The sequence below is a fragment of the Lactuca virosa genome, chromosome 2, assembly GCF_052849685.1.
Source record: "Lactuca virosa cultivar CGN04683 chromosome 2, Lactuca_virosa_CGN04683_v6, whole genome shotgun sequence".
In the NCBI taxonomy this organism is placed as follows: domain Eukaryota; kingdom Viridiplantae; phylum Streptophyta; class Magnoliopsida; order Asterales; family Asteraceae; genus Lactuca; species Lactuca virosa.
Genome location: NC_136427.1, coordinates 141,160,867 through 141,184,495, shown reverse-complemented (window position 1 = coordinate 141,184,495; position 23,629 = coordinate 141,160,867). Strand labels below are relative to the sequence as shown.

At 36.2% G+C, this 23,629-nt stretch overlaps 1 protein-coding gene across 4 annotated transcripts; it reads left to right on the top strand.

Moving 5' to 3' along the window:
- Positions 1–2,707: 2,707 nt before the first annotated feature.
- Positions 2,708–5,559, top strand: LOC145156541 (uncharacterized). Of its 4 annotated transcripts, XM_079075867.1 has the most exons (5): positions 2,951–3,319; positions 3,402–3,530; positions 4,182–4,250; positions 4,314–5,183; positions 5,428–5,559. In XM_079075867.1, exons 1-3 carry the CDS (start codon positions 3,051–3,053, stop codon positions 4,192–4,194), a joined length of 411 nt encoding a protein of 136 aa, XP_078931993.1. In that variant the 5' UTR covers positions 2,951–3,050; the 3' UTR covers positions 4,195–4,250; positions 4,314–5,183; positions 5,428–5,559. The 4 variants fall into 4 exon arrangements, 3 of the variants coding, with proteins under 3 accessions (XP_078931993.1, XP_078931994.1, XP_078931992.1); XR_013736775.1 differs by adding an exon at positions 2,708–2,907 and having other exon boundaries at positions 3,086–3,319; positions 3,402–5,183; XM_079075868.1 differs by having other exon boundaries at positions 4,182–5,183; positions 5,432–5,559.
- The last annotated feature ends 18,070 nt before the right edge of the window (positions 5,560–23,629 follow it).

The window sequence follows — 23,629 nt, the reverse complement described above, 5'->3', positions numbered from 1 at the left end:
TCTCTAATATAGTCCTTATGGAACTTTTTTTTGCATGGTCCCTTTTGAGCAAACCTTAAATGCAAATGGTCCTCATGAATAATTTTATTAAAAGATTCTATTAAGTGGTTGTGAAATGATGCAAATACCCTTTGTTTTTTGCACATGAATAGTCCTTATGACTCTCTCTCTCTTCATGATTCACCTTCACTATCTCTCTTATTTTTCTTAAATATGTTCTTCTTCCTAAGCACATACACACATACACAATTTTTATTAAAGTTTAAACACAGACTTCACAGATATATACATACACTAAAACTAGAACACACATACACACACTAACATCTAAGTTTGAAACCTGCATCGAATTGGGGCGGATTCACCATCACAACCCCCAACAGATCTTCATCATCGTAATCCTACATCACCATGCATCTATATCCATTCCCACCATTGATTTTCTTATTGTAAGGGATACATACGAAAAGACATAAATAAGAGTTCTCCCTTGTTCATCGGCTCTTTTACCTCAACACTGTGAATCTGAAATGTTTATGGGACTATAAAAATCAAAAATCGAATATGAATCATTTGTTCTAAAAAAATTTTGAAAAAAAAACCCCTAGAAATCAATTTTGTGTATATGTGTTCATCCCCATAAATGAAATACAAAATCGAAGAGAAAGAGAGAGAGGGAGAGAGAAAGAGAGAGAGAGAGAGAGGGAGAGAGAGAGAGAGAGAGAGAGAGAGAGAGAGAGGAATCACACGCATAACATATGAATAGCAACTGATTCTCAATGAAATGTGTTTTTGTGATCCCCTCTGTTGATGTTGAAAAAAGATCCAACCGGAGAAGAAGACCAGATCCTCCCTCTTCCACCAAGCTTCATTCTGTATTTCACTATTCCACTCACTCCCACCATTCCATCTACCACCAAACCAACGATTCTTAAAACCCTAAACCCAATTTCCAAAATTACTTATTTAAGAGTACCAATTTATGCCCGATAACGGATATGATTGTCGGAAAACGTCGTCTTCAAGAGACCCTAACATTGCTTGATGTTGCGTTTCTAGTCAGTTGGAAGCTCCCATGGATCAAACTTGTAAAGGTTGATTTCGACGATGATGGTCACCTGCAGAGGTGTAGAGGCAACTCTTTTCTTGAGGTAGTGAATTTGTACTCTCCATGATCCACAAAATTACTTTGATTTTTCTAAATTTAGATTTGATCAGAAAAGAGCATCACCATGGAGCTTTTCTGCTTGAGTACCCAGTTGGGGGGTTTGATGTACTTACAATTTCTAGGCAGAAAAGGTCGTTGAAGGCAACAATAGTGGTTCAATTTACTTGATCTGTAGTCGATGAAGAGAGAAATGTAGGTGAGACTAAAATAAGTTACAATTGTTGGGGGTAAAAAGGGTCCGATCATGTGTCTCTTAGAATGTGTTTTTAGAGAGATTAAGAAGAAAAACTGATAAAGTCGAGAGAGAGAGACATAAAGACTTTGTGTCAAAACAACAAAGGTATTTTCATCATTTCACAAACACTTAATAAAATATGTTAACAAAGTTAGTCATAAAAAGCATTTGCCTGCAATGTTTGCTCCAAAACGACCATCCATACCAAACAAAAAATCATAAGAACTATATTAGTGAAAAATATTAAAGCAAAAGTACCATTTATAAAATTCTCTTAATTTTTTTTGTTTGTGACTTTATAGAAGAAAAAATATCAATAGTAGTTCGAAACATTTGGCATGATTTATTAAGTTTCGCAACTAATTGTATGTGACTACCCTATAATTTAATGAACAACGAAAAACTCGTTCGACGAACTCGGGGAAAAAAGGGTTCTTTGAAATCTCAAATAGTTGTGAATAGTAAAAATAAAATATTTTTCTATAAATTATAAAAAAAAATGAAAATCCGTAGCGACTCCACAAACTGATGAAACAAAGGTGAAAAAGTATTCCATTTTTTTTAGTGGAGCCATTTGGTAATGAAATATTTTCTACCGTAAATAATGCAAAACATAAAAAATAATAATAATAATAATAAATAAATAAATTTAATAAAAAAGGACGAAAACAACATCATGTATTGACAAATATGTATTATTCAATGTCTAGACAATTATTTAGAGGACCACTACGAAATGTATAAAAATATTTAGGAACTAATGAAATTAAAGAATATTTTATAGCTCGTCATTTATTTTACTATCCCCATATTTGAGAAGTGTTCATTACATACTAAATCAATTCTTTATGTTTTTTTTTTAAATGATAGGAATTATTTATTAAAATATGAGATTTGCAATATTTTCCCCACATCCCATATATAAGGTGAATAGAATTGCATCAATCTATTCGAGCAAAATCATTTTCAATGGAAGAATGGAGATATATATATATATATATATATATATATATATATATATATATATATATATATATATATATATATATATATATATATATATATATATATATCTTACTATCTTATTATATAAATCTTACTATTTCTAAAAATAGATTTAAGATGTTCAAATTACGATGCTTCGAGTACTATCATTTATGCATAATAAGTTTTATATCCCCTAATTTTTTGCTAAAAATAGTGGTTTTCGAATTTTGAAATTCATAATCGGCTCCGCTTCTATCTATATGTCACAACCCCTATGAGCCATTCTTTGGAATCCTAAGATCTGGGGTGACCGATTCTTTTGATTCCTAAGATTTGGGCATATTCTGTTGAACTTTTCGTATCGATATGTTTTCCGATATCCTGATGCCTCTCAACCATAATTGTGCCATGCTTCTCTCTCTCTCTCTCTCTCTCTCTCTCTCTCTCTCTCTCTCTCTCACTCTCTCTCTCTCTCTCTCTCTCCAAGCAACATAGATTAACCCTTTGATTTCATCAGGTAAAATTTCATTCCTTTGATTTCGACTCTATAAACTCTTTGATTTCCCCAGCAACGAAACCCCACCCCACCATGGTTTTGGAATGTTAATAAGCTCTCGATTTTTAATGGTTTTAGTGCTTTAAACTTTTGGGTTCGAATTTATGGAAACATTTGTGTTTGATGTTGTGATTTGTAGGTTTTTTGTCGATTCTCAGAAAGTGGTGCATCTCCTTCCGCTGACCTTTCGTTTACCTGCTTTTGCTTTGACCCTCGCTGTCATCTCCTTCACCGGTCACCAAGATTCCGACATCGTTGTGTTGCTATGTGAACTGTTCCACGAAGAAGTTGGACTGAAACTAGAAGAAAAAGCCGAAGTCCACCTTCGCCTCATCGTTGGTCTCCTGTGCCGCCTGAAGTCGCCACTCCACAGGTATGTGTTTTGCTTTCCGAAAATTGATTATTTTCCGAACTCAGGTTCTTCCTACTCTTTTCTGAAGTTGACTTTTTTACAGGACATTTCTTTGTTCATTTGTAAACTGCATCTGTTATGAATGCACATTTGATTCATCTATAAATCGGAAGAGCACTGCAACCAAGAATCGATGTCCACCGTCAGTCATCATTAGATGCATTTGCAACTGGTGAGTTGAAGTGTTTCATTTGATTTGGTTTTCATTTTCCGGTTGTTAGTTGTTTGTTTTAATTTTCCAATTTTGTTTTTCATCGGCACTAGAACCGAGCCAGAGGGGCAATTGCTTTTCCGTTTGCTTAATACCCAATTGCTTTCGATTTCTTCCCCGATTAAAATTTTCTTTTATGGCCTCTCGATTCCATGATGCCACCGTAAGAAGATTCCACCTGCTGCTATCCGACGGTGAAAGGTATTTCGACGACGGCACTGGGTAGGGATAGAGATTGATGATTTTTTTTAAACAAAAGAAGGAAAATGGAGACATATTGGTGGTGGCAGTGATGTCAATGTAGTTTTTTTCATTATTAATGCTTGATTCGTCCTTATCTATGGGTTTTCAATTGATTTTATTGCTAATACACTTCATGGTCGCTTTTGCAGCATATTACCAGGTAATTTGTAATTTGAGAGCTTATTTTGATCATATGTGGTTGTGTTCGTATTTCAATTCAAAACGGCGCTTCATGATAAACCTTCCAATTTTCAAGAAAGAAAAAAAATATAAAACCCTTTTAAATAGGGTTCTGTTTGACTGCATTTCTCAAGATTTATCCTTTCCTTTTAATTTCTTTTAATACCCTTTTCATGTTTGTGAATGAAGGGTCAAGAAATAGGTCATATAGCTTCACTTTGTGTCCATGTTGCTGAGACAATCTTCAATCTTCATAAGGTATGTTGTTGAAAAATAGCTGAATCCTAACTATACAAAGCCAATTTATGCTTTTTTTTATAGAGTTAAGGAATGGTGTTTTCTGGAGATTCATAAAGCAAGACCTAAGAAGTGAGGTTAGTATGCTTACCTGATATAAAAAGCACAATAACAATATGCATTAGATGTCAAATTTTCGTTAATATAGTCAGTTTTAGATGGCTAAGCTGCCAAGAAGTTAAATTTATTTTATTGTAATGTTTAAGAGAGAATTTTGTTAGAGTATTGCTAATTGTCAATTTCTATTTTGTATTAAAAAGTGCTTCGTTCTTACTTTGATTAGCGGATGGTTGTCTATGTATTTTCTTTCTAACAACTTCTGGGCATGTGTGGCTAATTGGCTAAATAATTAGCTTTCAAGATCATTTTGGTGTTCCTAATTATCCTCATCTTAATGCCTAACTTTCTGTTCCATTGGTTTAATATTCACTGTGTTTTGACCCTTTGGTATCGTGCTTGTTACTCTTCAAGTTGGTTTAGTTACCTTGGTAGTGTTCTAAAGTTGGGATCTTATTTTGGCTAGGTATTTTGCATCTTTTTGTGCTTTCTTTGTATTTACAGCTTCCTGGTGGTGCTACTAAAATTGTACAAAGAACAAGCTATATGGGAAAGGTTAAGTCACTCTATCTCTCTCTCATTCTCACCCTCTCTCAACCACCCGTCTTCAATAAACCGTAAAATACGCTCCCAAAACTCAGCCTCCACTACCACCACTCAATGCCACTGTCAAAGTCTTCTGCAACAACCACCATGATCTACACCCTACTAATCACTATGTCCACCGCCATCACCACCCAGGAGTCGATGGTCCTGAAATCCATCACCTTCTTCACCATCCTCCTCCTTCATCCTCACTCTAATCACCCTACACACCACCGCTGCAACTGCCTCCAGGTCGAGCCCTTATCTGGTTATTTATTTATTTATTTAATTTGTTAAATCATATGCATATCAAGGTAAGATTTTCTTGAATTTTATTTTTTTTATTTTGACTGTGAAGTTTAGGACTTTTACAGGTACTAATTTCAATTTCCTTTCTTATTATCTCACGACCAAATCCTCTTTACATAATTTTATTTGTTATTCTATTTATTCATTTTGCATTTGATGATATTTTTATGTTATTTTTTGTTGTTAGGCAGTATTGAAGAGGGGAATAGGCATGGTTGCAGATCTCAGTCCCAATTTACTGCCCTTGAATGGATTGAAGTTTGTGTTTGTGTGTGTGGTTATTTTTGTGTATGTATGGATTCAGGTTTTCATTTGTATATGTATGAAACTGTGTGTATAAATCTGAAAGGTTTATTGTTTAAATGTTGAATATATTTTTTATGTGGGTATTCATCTTCATTAACAGAAGCCAAAAAATGAAATTCTTTAATGACCATAACTACTAGGTTTGCCATTTTGATGAAAAACGTGACTTTTGTTCAAAAATTTTAGTTGTTCATTTTGATGCTTATTTGAAGCTGATTATGCAAATTGTTTACAATCTTTTTCATGAAAATTTGAATTTCTTGATTTATTTTTATTTCAACCAATTTAATGTATGATGTATTAGTTTCTGCATTTTATTCAGGATTTCACTGAACACATAGATTGCATAGTTGGTATTACTACCACACCTCTTGAATTTTTCTTATTTGATGAACTTCACTTTAATTTTTTTGTTTGTTTCAGTGCACACTTCCTATTACAACACTTTTCTTCAAAAAATTATTCAGTTATAAAATGTTATAAATGAAAGTATAAATCAAATAAAATCCTGGTGATAGTGTGGTAGAAAAGGACAACAAGAGTGTAAAACATTTATAAAATCCATGGATCATTATGACAGCTTGTAATCTTTTGTTTTTTTGGTGGTGTTAGGGACAAAAAGAAGGTAAATGCAAGTAAGAGTGTGGTAGAAAATGACAACATCAAACAAAATCATGGTGCATGCTCTTAATTGGACTTTACTCTTTCTTCATCTTCATGAAAGAATGACTTTATTATGTAAATTTGAAGATGAATGAGATGTTTTTTTTAATGTTATAGAACAACTTATGTCATTATTTTTGGATATCACTGTGAGCAACCCAGGAAGAAATGTGTGATACGCAATTCAGGATTACCAGCATCATACCAAAACAGTGTGTCCGACCTTTGTGGGATGCAATTGAGTTCCAATACCTTGCATGCTCTTTTGAAAATGACATATTTTCATATAGAAACGAACCGTTGAAACGAATATAATCGCCAAAAGAAACTATTTGACGAAAGGAAACTATTTGTTGCCGAAAAATTGATATATATATATATATATATATATATATATATATATATATATATATATATATATATGTGTGTGTGTGTGTGTGTGTGTGTGTTTTGTGTTCCTTGAAATATAACATGTTTTCGAATACAACTAATTTCCGAAAGAAACTAATTGCCGAATAAAACTATTCGCACCCGTCGCTTAGCGCAGGTAAACGACTAGTATATATATATATATATATATATATATATATATATATATATATATATATATATATATATAGAGAGAGAGAGAGAGAGAGAGAGAGAGTTCAATTGAAAAAAAAAAGTTAAGAATGGGAGAATTATTTTTAGTCAATCAGTTAATTAGTAGCTAATCATAAAACACATGGTAACAAACTTGTAAATATGATATAAGAATTAAACCTTCAATGGCAAATACGTAATTGTGGATAACTAGATAACAGTTCAAATTCATTCGTAATCAATCGTTCATCATCCAAATTTCTCCAACATTCAACAATCATCCAGATTTCTTCAACAAAACATTCGATCAACATCATACAACGTTAATCAATCATTGATCTTCATCAATCACACGTTTATCAATATCATTCAATAGTAGACAACAAAAATTCGTTTTTTGTTCTTTAAGTCCAACCTTCAATTCTGCTTGAACAGGAACATATCTTCAACATCTGCGATTAATTATACTTCCAGCATCATTAGATCAACATTATCGATAACCAACAACATATTCACTTCATATCATTCGTTTACCATCGATCATCAAACAAAATTCGAAATTAAGGTTAGAAAAACATCAAATCATTTTTTTTTGAAAAATTTCGTATAATTCTCTGTGGGTCTATTATTTTGTAAGTTTTAAATAGTCCAATTATAAAGTTTTTAACCATATTTATAAAATCTAACTTGTGAATACACCTTGTAATATTCATAAACTATTATTTTGTAAGTTTTAAATACTCCAAGTATTTGATGAAATGCATAAACTAAATTACCATTTAATTTTCACATATGAATATGTTTTCACACATGAATTAGTATATGACTATTAAAACACAAAACAAATATGCAAGTCTGTATGTTATTCAGATGTCAATAACATATAAAAATTATATATATTTGTGAATACACCTTGTAATATTCATATGTGAATATACTATGTAATATTCACATATGTATATACCATCTAATATTCACAAGTAAATATACTATGTAATATTCACAAGTGAATATATTATATAATATTCACAAGTGAATGTATCATCTAATATTTAAATGTGAATATAGTGTGTCATATTCACACGTGAATATACTATATAATATTCATATTTGAATATACTGTGTAATATTAAGGAACGAATATACCATGCAATGTTCAAATGTCACTATAATGTGTAATATTTACAAGTGAGTATACTATATGATATGCACATGTGAATCTACCATATATTATTCATATATGAATATATCATGTAATATTCATATGTGAATATACCATATAATATCACATGTGAATATATCATGTAATATTCACATTTGAATATACTATGTGATATCAAATGTGAATCTACAATGTAAACAACATATATCATATAATATTCACATGTGTGAATATATCATGTAATAATTAGCATGTGATAAATCGCTATTATTATGAACTAAAAATATATGTTTATTAACATTTTTGATGTGTATTCACATGTTTGTCGGGAATGGTTATAACTCAAAAAATAAATAGCATTTCAATAAATGGTTGGTTCATATCCTAATGGTTAACGATTGCTTGGCGTAAATGAGAAAATATCATTGATGAAGACAATATATTTTATATCAATGTGTAAACTTTATACAATTTAATATATTCGTCATTTTGATTGTGACAAATTCAAATGTGAATGGTATTCGTTAACCAATACAATGTTGTTTGTCTTAGTATAATGTTGAATTTACATGTAAAATAATATAGTTACAATATACAAAAAACAAAAAATCACAAACCAATTCTTATAGTGTATTATTTATTTTTATATATTAAAAATGTATTCACAAATGAATAAATCAACATGTGTAGTTTATTCACTTAAATAAAAATAACATATTATAATATTGTTTTTATTAGTAGGATTGAAGTTAGTAACATTGTCACACCCCAAAACCGGAACGGCGGAAACGTTCTGGGGTGGAGGACGTCATGTTTAGTATCACAAGACATGCATCATAGTAAGCAAAAAAATAAACAACCATTTCATTTAGAAAGAAACTGTTTACAAAGTATGTGATTCACATAATATAGAATACATAGCAACTAACAAAAAGACATGAAGCTATACTGCTCCATCTTGTGAATCCCAGTGCGCGTACCTGTCTACTGGTCTGCTGAGAATTCAAGTTATTTTGAAAGCATAGATCAACATTTAAGCTGGTGAGTTCATAAGATTTTAGTGATGTAAGTAAGTAGTAAGAAAGTTGTAGAAAGTTATAGTAAGTTGTAGTAAGTTCTGTTTAGAAAAGTTCGCATGTTCCTCCAGAAAATCCTATATTTCCTGCTTTGATGAAAGATAAGTAAAAATGACTCTACAGTCCTTTCTATGAGTATTAAATGAATACAAGTTATATAAAAACCAGAGTAAACAAACAATCGGTTGTGTGTATCTGCCCTAAGCCCACAACCAAACAAGGAACAGGAAATGAGGCGGAAGACACACATCCCATTGTTTGTTAGATCATCCTTGTATATAACCCTGACGTATTCACTTGGTACTCACAGAGTTAACTGTAATAGTTCCTTTAATTTGATGAAAAGATTCTTTAATAAAACCCTTATTTCTTTTTATAAAAATGGTAACCACAGTGGTTCCTTCTATAATTACTTAGTTTATACTAGCTATATATAATCTAATATCGAACAGATAGTTAATTGTGTGAATCTGCCCTAAGCCTACAACCAAACAAGGAACAGGAAATGAGGCGGAAAGCACACATCCAACTACCTATCGGATATTAATTATATATAACCTTGATGTATAAACTAAGGTATTGTAGAATTAATCACCTAAGGTCCTTTAAGTTATATTGGTTTAAATAAATGGATTAAACCCTTTACTGGTTAGTTTCTAGTTTTGTATACTAAAAGTTCTATTTGAAAAGTATGTTTTGTACTAGAAAACGGTGAATTGTATTAGTGCCCTATGACCTGGCCCATACCTGGTACCCCTTATGATTACTTGGTGTATACGGAACATATGTATAGCTAAGATCGGATAGATAGTAGGCTGGGTGAATCTGCTCTAAGCCCACAACCAAACAAGGAACAGGAAATGAAGCGGAAAGCACACATCCTACTACCTGTCGGATCCGATTAATATATATCCCTGGATGCATACACTAAGGAATCATAAAGTTAGCATTATAGGCCCCCTTTCAACTGAATGTACTAGACTCGACTGATCTGTTTGTCGTTTGTAAAATGTAAGTTTTCCCTAGTTTATAACTATCTTGACTCGAAAATAGTTTGCATTAACTTTCAAGTGGAACTGTCACAAAATGAAAGTAAAGGGGAAATTATAAGTACACAGTTGTCTTTTGAATTGACATCCTGACGTACTGATTGCCTTAAAACATGTTTGTTTTATTAAGGTCATAATGTGATGAATAGTCCCCATACTATACGCTCTCCCTGCAAGAGATTCTGGGAACCAAACGCGACTTCAGCAAACCTGTTGTTGAGCCGTGAAGTAGGCTCACATTAAAGTTATATGATCATGTATACCCAATTTTCCTATCACCTTTTGCTTAGAACAATGAGTTAGTGATTCATTGGTATAATTAGATCCTGTAGTTGTTATATGCTATAGCATCTTGGTATGTTCGTTATGTTATAGTATCTTAGTATATTCGTTCTGAAGTATTGTATCTACCTTCCTGTTTCTCTTTATGTTATCGTGTATTGTATCTACCTCCCTGTTTCTCTTTATGTTATCGTGTATTGTATCAACCTCCCTGTTTCTCTTTATAGTATGTTCTAGCATCTAGTATGAACTAAAACTCTAAACTATACCCCTTATAGTTTACTAGTATTTTACTTGAACTGTTATTGAAAAGACTCATTTTACTACTAAGTTATGCTTGTACTTTAAAAACGGAGTTTTGTTAAACTATAAAGTAACATAACTTTAAAAGAGTTTTTGAAATGTTTTGATCACTTATAAAAGACATAAGAAATCTTTTGAAAAATGTTTATAACAAACAATTACAAAATTATCATTGTGTTCAACTTGTATTCCCCCCCCCCCCCCCTTAAAAGCATTTAAAACAGTTAAAAGATTCATTATAGGGGTATGAACTCACCTTATGTTGGTGATTCAAACGAATATGTGCGTAAGGATGAGAAGTTCCACGAATGAAGTCCCGAGACTTAACAAGTCCTAAATGACATATAATGGTATATATTGGCATAAATATAGTGTTTATAAGCAACTATATGAAAGGAAACACCCCTAGGGACTTGGACTAAGTGATGGAATCACATGTGATTCATCAAATGGATGTTTATGGCCAAGAAATGGTGTTTACGGCCATGGAGCTTTGGGCCGTAAAATCATGGTAAAAGGTGCATAAGAGGGTGTTTGAATGGTAGGGAAGCTTGAGGGGCTATTGCTCTACAAGAGGATGAGCAAAACCAAATTTCTAGGAGGAGTTGAGGTGTTTACGGCCACACCAAAAGTGTATGGCCGTAAACTCTCCAAATGGTGTCATTTTGGGTTATAAAGGCAAGGGTTCTCATAGGTTCATGTGTCCCAAAGGATAGCTAGTGTCTAGATGTGTTTAGGGCTCAATACTTGGCCATAATTAGGGTTTACGACCAAGGGAGATTGCTCCTGGCCGTAAACTCTCATTGATGATGAGATTGGTGATGTTTCAAGGCTAGGATCTAGTGTTTAACAAGGCTAACTAGAAGATAGATGGAATACTCACACTTTTGAGGCCCTTAGATAAGTTTGCGGCCACCAAGAACAAGTGTGTGTTCTTGGTGAATGATGAAGATCTAGCAAAAAGTCGATTTCCATGGATGAAATCAAAGGGTGATTCATGAGTAAGAAGGATAATCAACAACTAGAGGGAATAATCACTTACTTTTTGAAGATCGGGAATGAAAATCTCGATGATACTTGAGAGAGAATGGAAGTGTTCTTGAGTTGAAAGTGTAATAATGAAGGAAAGGTGAAGGAAATGGAGACTTATAGGGGAGTTTACGGTCAGCCTTCACTTTATGGCCGTAAACTCATGTTCTTTGGCCGTGAACTCCTTTTTGGTGGTGTTAAGGCTTGAATGTTGCACAGTGTCTCTAGCAGGTACATTCTAACACTCATTCGTTAAGTGTACTAGGCTTAAAACCCATTAGAATGACCCTTAACAAGGCTAGAACTCATTAGAAATGAGTCTGACACTTAGTTGAGTTGAATGGTTGGACTTTACAAGGCAAGAATTTTCAGGTTGTCACAAACATCATCAGTAAATATGTCGTAATGATTTCTAAACTTTATTCATATATAAATAAAATAACATGTCATAATGATGTCGTCACTAGTAGGAATGAAAATTTAGTGATATCATCTAAAAAATTTGCTGCAATGAAGTTCATTTTCGGAATTGGACGAAATGCGCATGGTTGATGTAAAATGGTGTGATTTACAAAACACACTGCTTCACCGTGACGTACGGTGTTTTTCGGCCATTCTGGACTGTTTAGGGCCTCAAAATGATGTTTTTCTATTTTTATAATTTTCCAGAAAAAAGTTATCATTTATTCTGTGACATCCCCAAATTTCTCGTCCAGAAAAGATTGTTTTAATTATGCTCATTTTAAACAAGGTTTATTGTAAATGCGGAATTTGTCCCATAAAAAGTATTTTTGAAGAAATGTTTTTCCGTTGATTATTATATAGTTTGGGATGTCTTAACTGATACAAGAAACATAAGAATAAACGTAATTATTATAGGCCTTACAATAACTCTCTACACTAATGACCTATACTCCTTGAATATCTAAGTGGATTATACCTTCGTACCGATACCTGTTGTCACACCCCCGAACCGGAACGGTGGAAACGTCCGGGGGTTGGGTGACTTCATCTTGTAATATCATCACAGTGTAAATATTGAATCAAGACAACATCATCATCACACATATAATAACACAACCGTCATTGTTTACATAAGTGTGTTGGATTACAAATTACATTCCAAAATAGTAAGTGTATGATGATAACAAAAATACAACAAAATCCATGTGTTCTTGGTAACCAACCCGCTTAACGATTCCCTGAGAATACAAGTTATTTTGAAAACGTCAACATATATAATGTTGGGGAGTTCATAAGCATGTTTGTATGAAAAGTTTTGTATCACTTTGTAAACACCAGAAAATCCGATATTTTCTGTAAAAATGGTTTGAAAGTTTTGTATCAAATCTTGTATTAAAGCATGTGTATTCCTGTTTTGGAAATGCATAAAGAGAGTATTCCAGAAAATCCTATTTTTCTTGTTGCAAGTAGAAGGTAATGTATAATGTTTGTTTCCCAGAATATCCGATATTTTCTGACTGTAAATGAGTTGTAGTCTTTAAACCATAAGACCCGAATGTTATAGAATGAATAGCTCGTACGTGTATCAAAAGTATAGTATATGTATTCCGTAAATTTTACAGTGGAGTTAATTTCTATGTGAGTCGTTATAACCATGCTTGATATGACTGATCTGCCAGTTATGACGTTTTTCAGGCGTCGACTTGTTTAAGGTAAGACATTTGTCACCCTAGACTGGCCTAGTCTAGCTGTAGCGAACAGCTCAGGTGCGGGGCTGTCAACCCCGTATAGATCTATACACAAACTCTCGCTCTCCCTCCAGGATACTCTGGTTATAACTACAGGACTTAAGGTTGTACACTATGTAGGTACGAATGAAAAAACGTATCATAAGAACCTTAACTAAATTTACGGGAACAGTGTAACACACTATTTAATATTTTAAATAATGTTTTCATGTATGTATTTAGGTTACAAGTCCCAATGGGTATGTATATGAATGTATGAGGCCCAATAAGCATGAATTGTGTATACAAGGTCCGTCGAGCATGTAAATGGGTCACTAAGCCCAATAAACATGTAAAGAGTATATAGGACCTATCAAGCATTTAATGGGTCACTAAGGCCCAATAAACATGTAATGAATGTGTCAGGCCCAATAAGCATGTAAATGGACCACGAAGGCCAAATAACATGAAAATGGGTAAACAAGACCCAATAAAAGTGAGAATGACGTAATCAGCCCGTTTGTTATTATATTGCTTGTTTTAGCTCAATTATTTACCAAAATGACATAAGAGGCCAACTTTTTGTAAAAATGACATTCTTGGCCCATTAAGCCGAAAATTTACAATTAAGGCAAAATTTTTGGTAAAAATGACACTTTAGGCCCATTAAGACCGAAAGTTTACATTTAAAGGCTCATTTTAAATAAAATGACATTTTCAGCCCACTTTTAATAGAAATAAGATTTTTGGCCCAAATTTAATGGAAATGACATTTTCAGCCCATTTGACCGAAAATTTACATTTTTGGCCCGTGTTTGTTTAAAATGGCAATTTTAATCGATAAAAAGTCATTAATTACCTTTTTAGGCCCATGAAACCGTGAGTTTCTAATTAAGATCCATTTTTGTGAAAGTTGACAAGTTTAGCCCATTAAAACCGTGAAGGCCCAATATCACACCCCCAAACCGGAACGGCGGAAACGTTCGGGGGTGGAGGACGTCAGGTGTAGTATCACAACAATTGCATCATAGTAATCAAAGTAAACACAACCATTACATTGAATATATATATATATATATATATATATATATATATATATATATATATATATATATATATATATATATATATATATATATATATATATAAGGTATTTACATCTGTTTGATTCATATTCATATACATCAAAAGTATAACAAAATATAAAGACGTGACTCTATATGCTCCGTCTTCTTAAAAGTCTGCTGAGGTACCTGTCTACTGATTTCCTGAGAATACAAGCGATTTTGAAAAGAGAATATCAGCATAAAAGCTGGTGAGTTCATAAGCATGTTTTTGTGATGAAAACCTGTTAATGAATCAGTGAAAATGTCCATATGTTTCCAAGAAAAATCCAATATTTTCTAATGTATGAGTTCGTTACAGTGATCTATAAGTACGAAAACCCTGGCTATCACCAGTATGTATAGAATGTTTAGTTGGAAAACCCTGGTCATTACCAGTATGTATAGCAGTTTCATTAATTAAAATAAAACCATGTATTTGATCCCCTGAAACCCTCCAGTATAATATATAGTACTTCTATTAATTAAAATACAACTAATGAAGAATGAAATCCCATAAACGAAAGGTTAGTTTGTACTATTGTGAGTCGTATAACCATGCTTGATATGACTGATGACCTCTACGACGTTCTTCAGGCGTCGGACGGTATGATATTTGTCACCCCAGGTATGTCTGCCTAGCTGTAGCTAGCAGTTTAGGTGTGGGATTGTCAGTCCCGAATAGATCTATTCACAAATCTCACGCTCTCCCTCCAGGTGACTCTGATTATACTAAAAGATAGGATTTAACCTGTACCTCGAAAGGTACAAATGAAGAGTTGTCTCACAATCCTGTGTTAACTAGTTTACATATAGTTCTGTATTGTTCTTTTGTAATTGAATCAGTTTGTATACTTTATAGAGTAATAATTATACTTAAATAACTATTCGGTAATGAATTCTTGTTACCCGAGAGATATAAATGAATATCATAAACTAAGCATGTCATAGTTTATATGTTAAACAAGGTATAAGCTCTGAATTTGTAAATCTGTATATATTGAAACCCCAAACTATACCTATTATAGTTTGCATGAATATTATGTATTTGGTTTATGAATTGATCTGAAAACTATGCAATTTGGCAGTAAGTTGAAAACGTCCCTTATGCTCAGCATAATACAAAAGGGATAAAATATCTAAATATTTTATAAAATGTGAAAAACGTATGGATGTATCAATTGCATCAATTTTAATCGTGTTGGAATCCTTTTGTATAAATTCCCAAAATCATTTGTGTTTGGCTTGTACTCTCCCCCTGAAAATATTAAAAACAGAAAAAGCATAGGGGTATGAACTCACTATTGGTTGCGTGAAATGTTGGACAACGAAACTGGGAGTGAAGACCCTCAGGTTGATGTACGCGGCACTTAACGGGATCCTAATATTAATTAAATACATATATGCATTTATTAGCGAAACCATTATTTATAGTGTTGGAAAACACTTGCTTTTGGTTTAGGAATGTTACCGGGACTCGATTGAATCGGAGAAAGTGGGTTTTCAGCCAAGTTCACGACTTGGGAATGTTTGCGGTCGTGAAGGGGATTACGGCTGTGAACTGTTCTCGGCCGTGAACAGCCCCTTGAAGGGTTTACGGCCGTGAACGGTGCTCTTGAAGGAAATATGAATGTTTGAAGGGTTCACGGCCGTGAACGGATTGCGGCCCTTGAAGGTTTGAAGATTTGAAGGGTGTACGACCATGAACTCAAGAACAACTATGTTTGAATCGACGAAAAGGCTGATGTTATATGCTCCAAAACGTGTTTTAAGGTAAATGGAGTGTTAGATGAAGAGAAAAGTTAAGAAATCTCGGGTTTCCGGGTGGGGGTTTTTAAAGCGAGAAAGTGTGTTTGCTGCCAGAAAACGTATGAATGAGGGTAGGAATCACGTATTTATAGGCTGAGAGTATGGTCGGTGATGGGGTCCAGCCGTGAACGGGTTTACGGCCGTGATCAGGTTCACGGTCGTGAACACCAGTCAGGCCGGTTTTCACTGATTTTCGAAGTAGCTTGGGTTTTTCGCGCGATTTTGGTTCCGAATCTTATATAAATTTTAATTATATGACTTAAATGATTTTCCAAACCATAGGAATTTTAACGGAATAAATAAAATATGAATTTATTTAACGGAAGACGGCTAACTTTAACGAAAAAAGGTTCGGGTTGCTACATCATCCCCCCGATAGAGGGAATATCGTCCCGAAATTCAAACATAGAATACAAATCATGGACTCGGAAAAAGATGAGGATACTTCTATTTCATTTGATCTTCGCGCTCCCAAGTGAATTCAGGTCCCCGCTTGGCATTCCAGCGGACCTTCACTATCGGTATGGGACTTTGTTTCGTTCTTTTGACTACTCGATCCATGATTTCGACTGGTTCTTCCACGAAATTAAGGTTCTCATTGATCTCGATCTCATCAACAGGGATCACAAGGATCTCGTCGAATAGACACTTTTTAAGGTTCGAGACGTGGAAGACGGGATGGATATTGCTAAGCTCTTGGGGTAAACGAAGTTTGTATGCTACGGGACCGATAATAGTGAGGATCTCGAATGGTCCTATGTATCTCGGATTCAGCTTTCCACGCTTTCCAAAGCGTATCATGCCTTTCCAGGGTGAGACCTTCAAAAGAACATGGTCACCAACCTGGAACTCTAAAGGTTTTCGTCTCTTATCGGCGTAGCTCTTTTGTCTATCTCTTGAAGCTTTTAGTCGTTCCCGGATTTGTACGATCTTTTTTGTGGTTTCACAGATGATTTCTGGGCCAGTGAGAGAGCTATCGGGAACTTCATCTCTAGCCAGCTGCGTGTCACCCACCTCAGCCCAGTACAGAGGGGATATGCACTTACAGCCATAGAGAGCTTCAAACGGCGTAGCCTTGATGCTAGTCTGATAACTGTTGTTGTAGGAGAACTCGACCAAGGGAAAATGATTATCCCACGACTTATGAAAGTCGATAATGAACGCTCTTAGCATGTCTTATAAAGTTTGAATGGTCCTCTCACTCTGCCCATCGGTCTGTGGATGGTAAGTTGTGCTCATATCAAGCTTAGTTCCAAGGGCCTTCTGCAGTGACTGCCAAAATCTCGAGGTGAATCTGCTATCCCGATCGGAGATAATGGACACAGGCACACCATGCAGACGAACTATCTCTTGGATGTAGATTCGTGTCGGTCTCTCCATCTTGAATGTTTCTTTGATTGGCAGGAAGTGGGCGGATTTGGTCGATCTGTCGACGATTACCCAGATAATGTAATGGCCACTCTGGATATTTGGAAACTAGGTAATGAAGTCCATTGTGATTCGTTCCCACTTCTACTTAGGTATTTCTGGATGCTGAAGCAAACCAGAGGGCTTTTGATATTCTACCTTCACCTTTGCGCAAGTCAGACACTTGCCCACGAAGGTAGCGATCTCTGCTTTCATGTTTGGCCACCAATATAGCTTTTTGAGATCCAGATACATCTTATTCGAACCTGGGTGAACGGAGTATCGAGTACTGTGAGCTTCGCTCATAACAACCTCTTTGTAACCACTTAACTTCGGGGTCCAGATACGGTTCATGAAATAATAAACTCCGTCTCCCTTGATCTCTAAGTTCCTTTCCACTCCCCTCAAGGCTTCATCCACCACGTTCTCTGGTTTTAAGGCTTCTAACTGAGCCTCTCTAATTTGTGTGGACAGATCAGAATGAATAGTCATCGTAAGTGCCTTCACTCTGTGACCTGAATACTCTTTCTGGCTGAGGTCATCTGCTACCACATTGGCCTTGTCAGGATAATAGCGTATATCGCACTCATAATCGCTGAGTAGCTCAACCCATCGTCGTTGCCTCATGTTCAACTCTTTCTGATCGAAAATGTGTTGTAAACTCTTATGGTCAGTGAAGATAGTGGACTTGGTTCCGTAAAGATAATGTCTCCAAATCTTTAGTGCGAAGACCACTACTCCTAACTCCAGGTCGTGAGTTGTATAATTGACTTCGTGTGCTTTCAGCTGTCTCGAGGCATATGCAATAACCTTTCCTCGCTGCATGAGCACACAGCCTAGGGCCTGCATAGGGCCTGCTTTAATGTTTGAAACGCAGTGTCTTGCTTTTCTCCCCAACTAAAGGGTATACCTTTCTGAGTCAGGGTGGTTAAACGCTTAGCAATCCTGGAGAAATTTTGGGTAAACCTGCGATAGTAGCCAGCGAGACCCAAGAATTGATGGATTTCTGTGGGCGTCTTCGGTGCTGACCAATTCTCAATCGCCTTGATTTTAGAAGGGTCCACATGTATGCCTTCTTCGCTAACCACGTGACCGAGGAAAGTTACTTTTCTGATCCAGAATTCGCACTTTGAGAATTTTGCATATAGTTTCTCCGCCCTCAACGTTTCTAGCACTATCCTCAAATGCTGTCTATGATCTGCCTTGCTCTGAGAATAGACATGTATGTCATCAATGAACACTATTACAAACTTATCTACGAAGGGGCGGCACACACGATTCATCAGATCCATGAATACTACGGGTGCTTTGGTTAGACCAAAGGGCATTACTACAAACTCATAGTGACCATAGCGAGTTCGGAATGCTGTCTTGGGAACATCACTCTCATGGACTCGTAACTGATGGTACCCTGACCTTAGGTCTATCTTGGAGAAGTAGTTGGCTCCCTGAAGTTGAGCAAAGAGGTCGTCGATTCTGGGTGAGGGGTACCGGTTTTTGATGGTAAGCTTGTTCAGTTCACGATAATCTATGCACATCCGAAAGGATCCATCTTTCTTTTTCACAAACAAGACCGGGGCTCCCCAGGGTGAGGAACTTGGTCTGATGAATCCCTTGCTGAGTAGCGCATTGAGCTGGCTAGATAACTCTTGCATTTCTGCCGGCGCTAGACGGTAAGGGGATTTAGCTACGGAGGTAGCTCCGGGGATTAAGTCGATTCGGAACTCGACTTGGCGCTCGGGAGGAATTCCGGTAAGATCTTCGGGTAAAACATCAGGAAAGTTGCAGACTTCGGGGATGCTCTCAAGGTCTTTAACTTCCTGCCTCTGATTAATGACATGGGCTAGGAATGCATGGCACTCCTTTCACAGATATTTCTGTGCTTTGATGCATGAAATGATACGAAGGTTCGAGCTGAGTTTATCACCATAGACTATGAGGGCTTCGCCCGAGGGAAGATTGAGGCGAATGGCTTTTTCAAAACAAAGGATATCAACACAATTGGGGTCGACCAATCTATGCCGATGATGACATCGAAGCTTTTTATGGAAACTGGCATAAGGTCGATTGGAAAGGAATGGTCGTTTAGAGTAAGGGTACAACCTATGAATACGTCGTTAGTGCTCTCTTTCTTTCCGTTAGCCATCTCGACGGTAAATGTTTCGGTTAAAGGTTGGGATTCATGCTTGAGAAGATGCTTAAATGCATGACTAACAAAACTTCTCTCCGCACCAGAATCAAAAAGAATGCATGCATAAGAGTTGTCGAGGAGGAACATACCCGTAACAACGGTAGGATCAGCGACCGCTTCCTCCTGGCCCATGGCTAGCACTCTCCCTGTGTTGCCAACTATTGTTGTCTTGGGGTAATTTCTCTTGAAGTGCCCGATCTCCCCACATCCATAACAGGCTTGACCAACGCCCGCTCCAGGAGCCTAATTGGTTGGTTGGGCTGGTGTCTTGCAAAATCGAGATGTGTGTCCCTTCTTACCACAACTATTGCACAAAATCTCGCGGCACTGCCCATGATGATGAAAGTTGCACTTGTCACACCTTGGAAGGGTACAAGCATATCTACTGGCAGGTGCTTAAACTGTAGGGGCAGTAGCAAGAGTGGTAGCAACATGAACTTCCACTAATTGTTGTTTCTTGGAGGGCTACTGCGAAGACTGGCCCTTACGCTTGTTCCAAAACTTTTTCTTCCCACCACACGCCTTTGGTCGTTCGGGAACGGCTGCCACTGCATCAAGATCAACCCCATGATCTATAAGAGTTTACGCTAAACACTTGGCGCTGTCGAATGTGAGAGGTTTAGCAGCTAAAACATTACTTTGAGTTGGGGGTGTCAATCCCCAAATGTATCTCTCGATCTTCTTGCTTTCTGGGGTGACCATCCCCGGACATAGAAGAGCCAGATCGTAGAATCTAGTTGTATAAGTAGCAATGTCGGAACCCTTCATCTTCAGGTTCCAGAGCTCGTGCTCCAACTTCTGCATCCCGCCCCTTGGGCAGTACTCAACAATCATTAGCTCTTTTAAACTCTCCCAACCCATGGCATTGGCTACTGGCAGAGTTAGGGAATTGACCCGGCTATTCCACCAAGTCAAAGCTCTATCGGTGAAGGTGCAGGCGGCAAACTTCACCTTGTTGGCCTCAGAACATGCACAAATCTCAAAAATTGATTCGATCTTCTCGAACCGCCGAGTGCACTCAGGTGACTCGCCGAGTCCACTCGTATCCTCTGAATTCTTCCAAGGGTCTCACACAGCTCGTCGAGTTAACCCCTAACTTGACGGGTTATCACTGGGTCACGAATCGCTGGGGCAACCCGATCCGACTCGTCGAGTCATCTCATAGACTCGTCGAGTTGACTCATCTGGATGTCTCATTTGGACGTCTGAGGTAAGATCTGCAACTCCAACCTCTAGATCTAGCATCCTAATACCCAAAATTCACGTAAAGGTTCGATCTTGATGACCATGCATGGCATAAATGCTCCATAATGCCATCACAAGCTCCAAGGAAGGTCAAATGCATGGGGACCTGCCTCTAACTCAATAAAGTTCGAATCTTTGGACCCTCAAGGTCCTTTCTAGTCTAGATATGAGGTTCTAACCTCAAACCATGCCCAAATAGCTCAAGAATACAATATGCTTGAGAGAAAACCCTAAATGCTCCCAAAAATGAGATCTAACAAACAAGAGGTCAAGATGAGAGCTTTTGTGACAGCCCGAAATTTCTATCTTGTACAGTCATTCAATTTAATCACAGTCAAACTTGTTTCTGCTATCTTTTAGCATTGTTAAGAGTCTGTTTGAGTGTTCTAAGCCTAAGTACATTCAAGGATTTGGTGTTAGGAAGTATATGCTAGAGTTCACTGTGCAACATTCAAGCCGGAAAACTCCAAGTCATGGAGTTTACGGCCGTAACTAGAGATTACGGCCGTAAACTCTTGGTTGGCCGTAAAATCCTCCCATATACATGATATTCCTTCATTTTTCACCACTTCTCACACTTCCAACTCAAGAAACTCGATTTTCTCTCAAGTATCACCAAGAACTTTCATCTTGATCTTCAATCTTGTAAGTGGTCTTTCCATTTTCAAGTTGATATCCTTCTATATCTAGTGAAGATACATGATTTCATCCATGAAATTACTTCTTTTGGTTTGATCTTTAAGTTTTTTTCATTTTCACCAAGAACACCTACTAGTTCTTGGACCGTGAACCCCCTCCCAAGCTTCAAAAACGTGAGTATATATTCTATCTCCTAGTTAGGCTTGTTAAACTCTTGATTCCTAGCCTTGAATCATCATCTAATGCATGAACTCCAAGAGTTTACGACCATGAGCATCTCCCTTGGCCGTAAACCCTTGTTTGGTGCATGTTTTGGCCTCAAACTCATCTTATGTCCCAACATAGGATCATGAACACTTAATGGATGCTAGATAGGGTCGTAAAACACCTCTTTTGCATGTTTCTTCCATGAGTGTACGGCCGTATACTCGTTGAACGTATACTCATTGACCGTAAACTCCCATGGCCGTAAACCACCATTGGCGTAAACACCATGGCCGTAAACACCTTGACCGTAAACACCTTGACCATAAACACCAAGGCCGTGAACACACTTGTGTGGCCGTAAACCCCTTTAGTACAATCACTTGTGATTGTAACACTTCATTCCAAGTGTTTCTAAGTCCTAAGGTGTTTTCTTTACATGATTAGTTGTATAAACACTAACTATATACATATATGTGTGTCTTTATATGCTTATTAGGATTCGTTGTACTCAAGTCTTCACTTGACACTAAGCATCCTACAACCGATCTTTCATTCGTATCACTCACTGCAGGTGAGTTCATACCCCTTAACTTATCTTTTAAATGACTTTTAAATGCTTTTATGGGGGGGGGGGAATACAAGTATAAACATTATAGTTATTATATCAATCGCATGTGATTAATAACTATCAAACAAGTGGATTTCTTATATTTCAAAACTGTGTTATCAAACAAACCGCTTCAAATCGTTTTACAAACTCTTTTATATGCAAAACCCTTTATCAAACTCTTTTAAACTTATACTTTGTCAAATCATGTCTATATGGATATAGTTATATAAGTAGGATTGAAAGGACTTAGGACTGATAACTCGCCTTATTTCCTGTTCCTTGTTTGGTTGTGGACTTAGGGTATCGGTTGTTTGTCCGAAGGTAGTTTGAATCTTAGTTATATATTATATATATGTATATAGATATAAAAGTTCTTCGTTCAGTTCAATACCTTTGGGTAGCAAAGGTGTACAAACATGTTCATTCATACAAACAACATTGCTAGTAAACTATAATAGGTATAGTTTAGGAAGGCACTACTTACTATTTCTAGAACAATGAAACATACAAAGAGTCAGTTCATACATGAGTCAGTATAAACATACTATAATGAGAGACAATACTCACTATAAAGAGAAACAGTACATACTATAACGAGAAACAATACATACTACATAATATACACTAGAGAACATACTACACACTAGTCAGAGAGAACATACACTACACTAGAACATACTATACAAATACAAGAATACTATAACATTAATGTGAGCCACTACTTCATGGCGTGGCAAGATACTGTTGTGTCACGTTTTGTATCCAGAGTCTCCTGGAGGGAGAGCGTGCATTTGTGTATAGATCTATATGGGACTGACCATCCTACACCTTACTGCTAGCTACAGTGGGACCTGCAGGTCTACGGGTGACGAATGTGATATCATTTCGACGTCTCGAACGTCGTGTTATACTAGTCGATCAAGTATGGTTACAATCTTATCACATTTTACCTTAATTAAACAAGCAAGTTTAAGGTAGTTAGTACATTGTTAGTTACTTAGAAAACTATAGTACATCTTTATTTTTCCCATTTCA

Bases quoted from the DNA above. Each gene is read 5' to 3' on its own strand.
- LOC145156541 (XM_079075867.1), top strand. From the start codon at position 3,051: ATGGAAACATTTGTGTTTGATGTTGTGATTTGTAGGTTTTTTGTCGAT. The intron at 3,320-3,401 runs GTATGTGTTTTG...ACTTTTTTACAG, and splicing joins CTGAAGTCGCCACTCCACAG to GACATTTCTTTGTTCATTTG.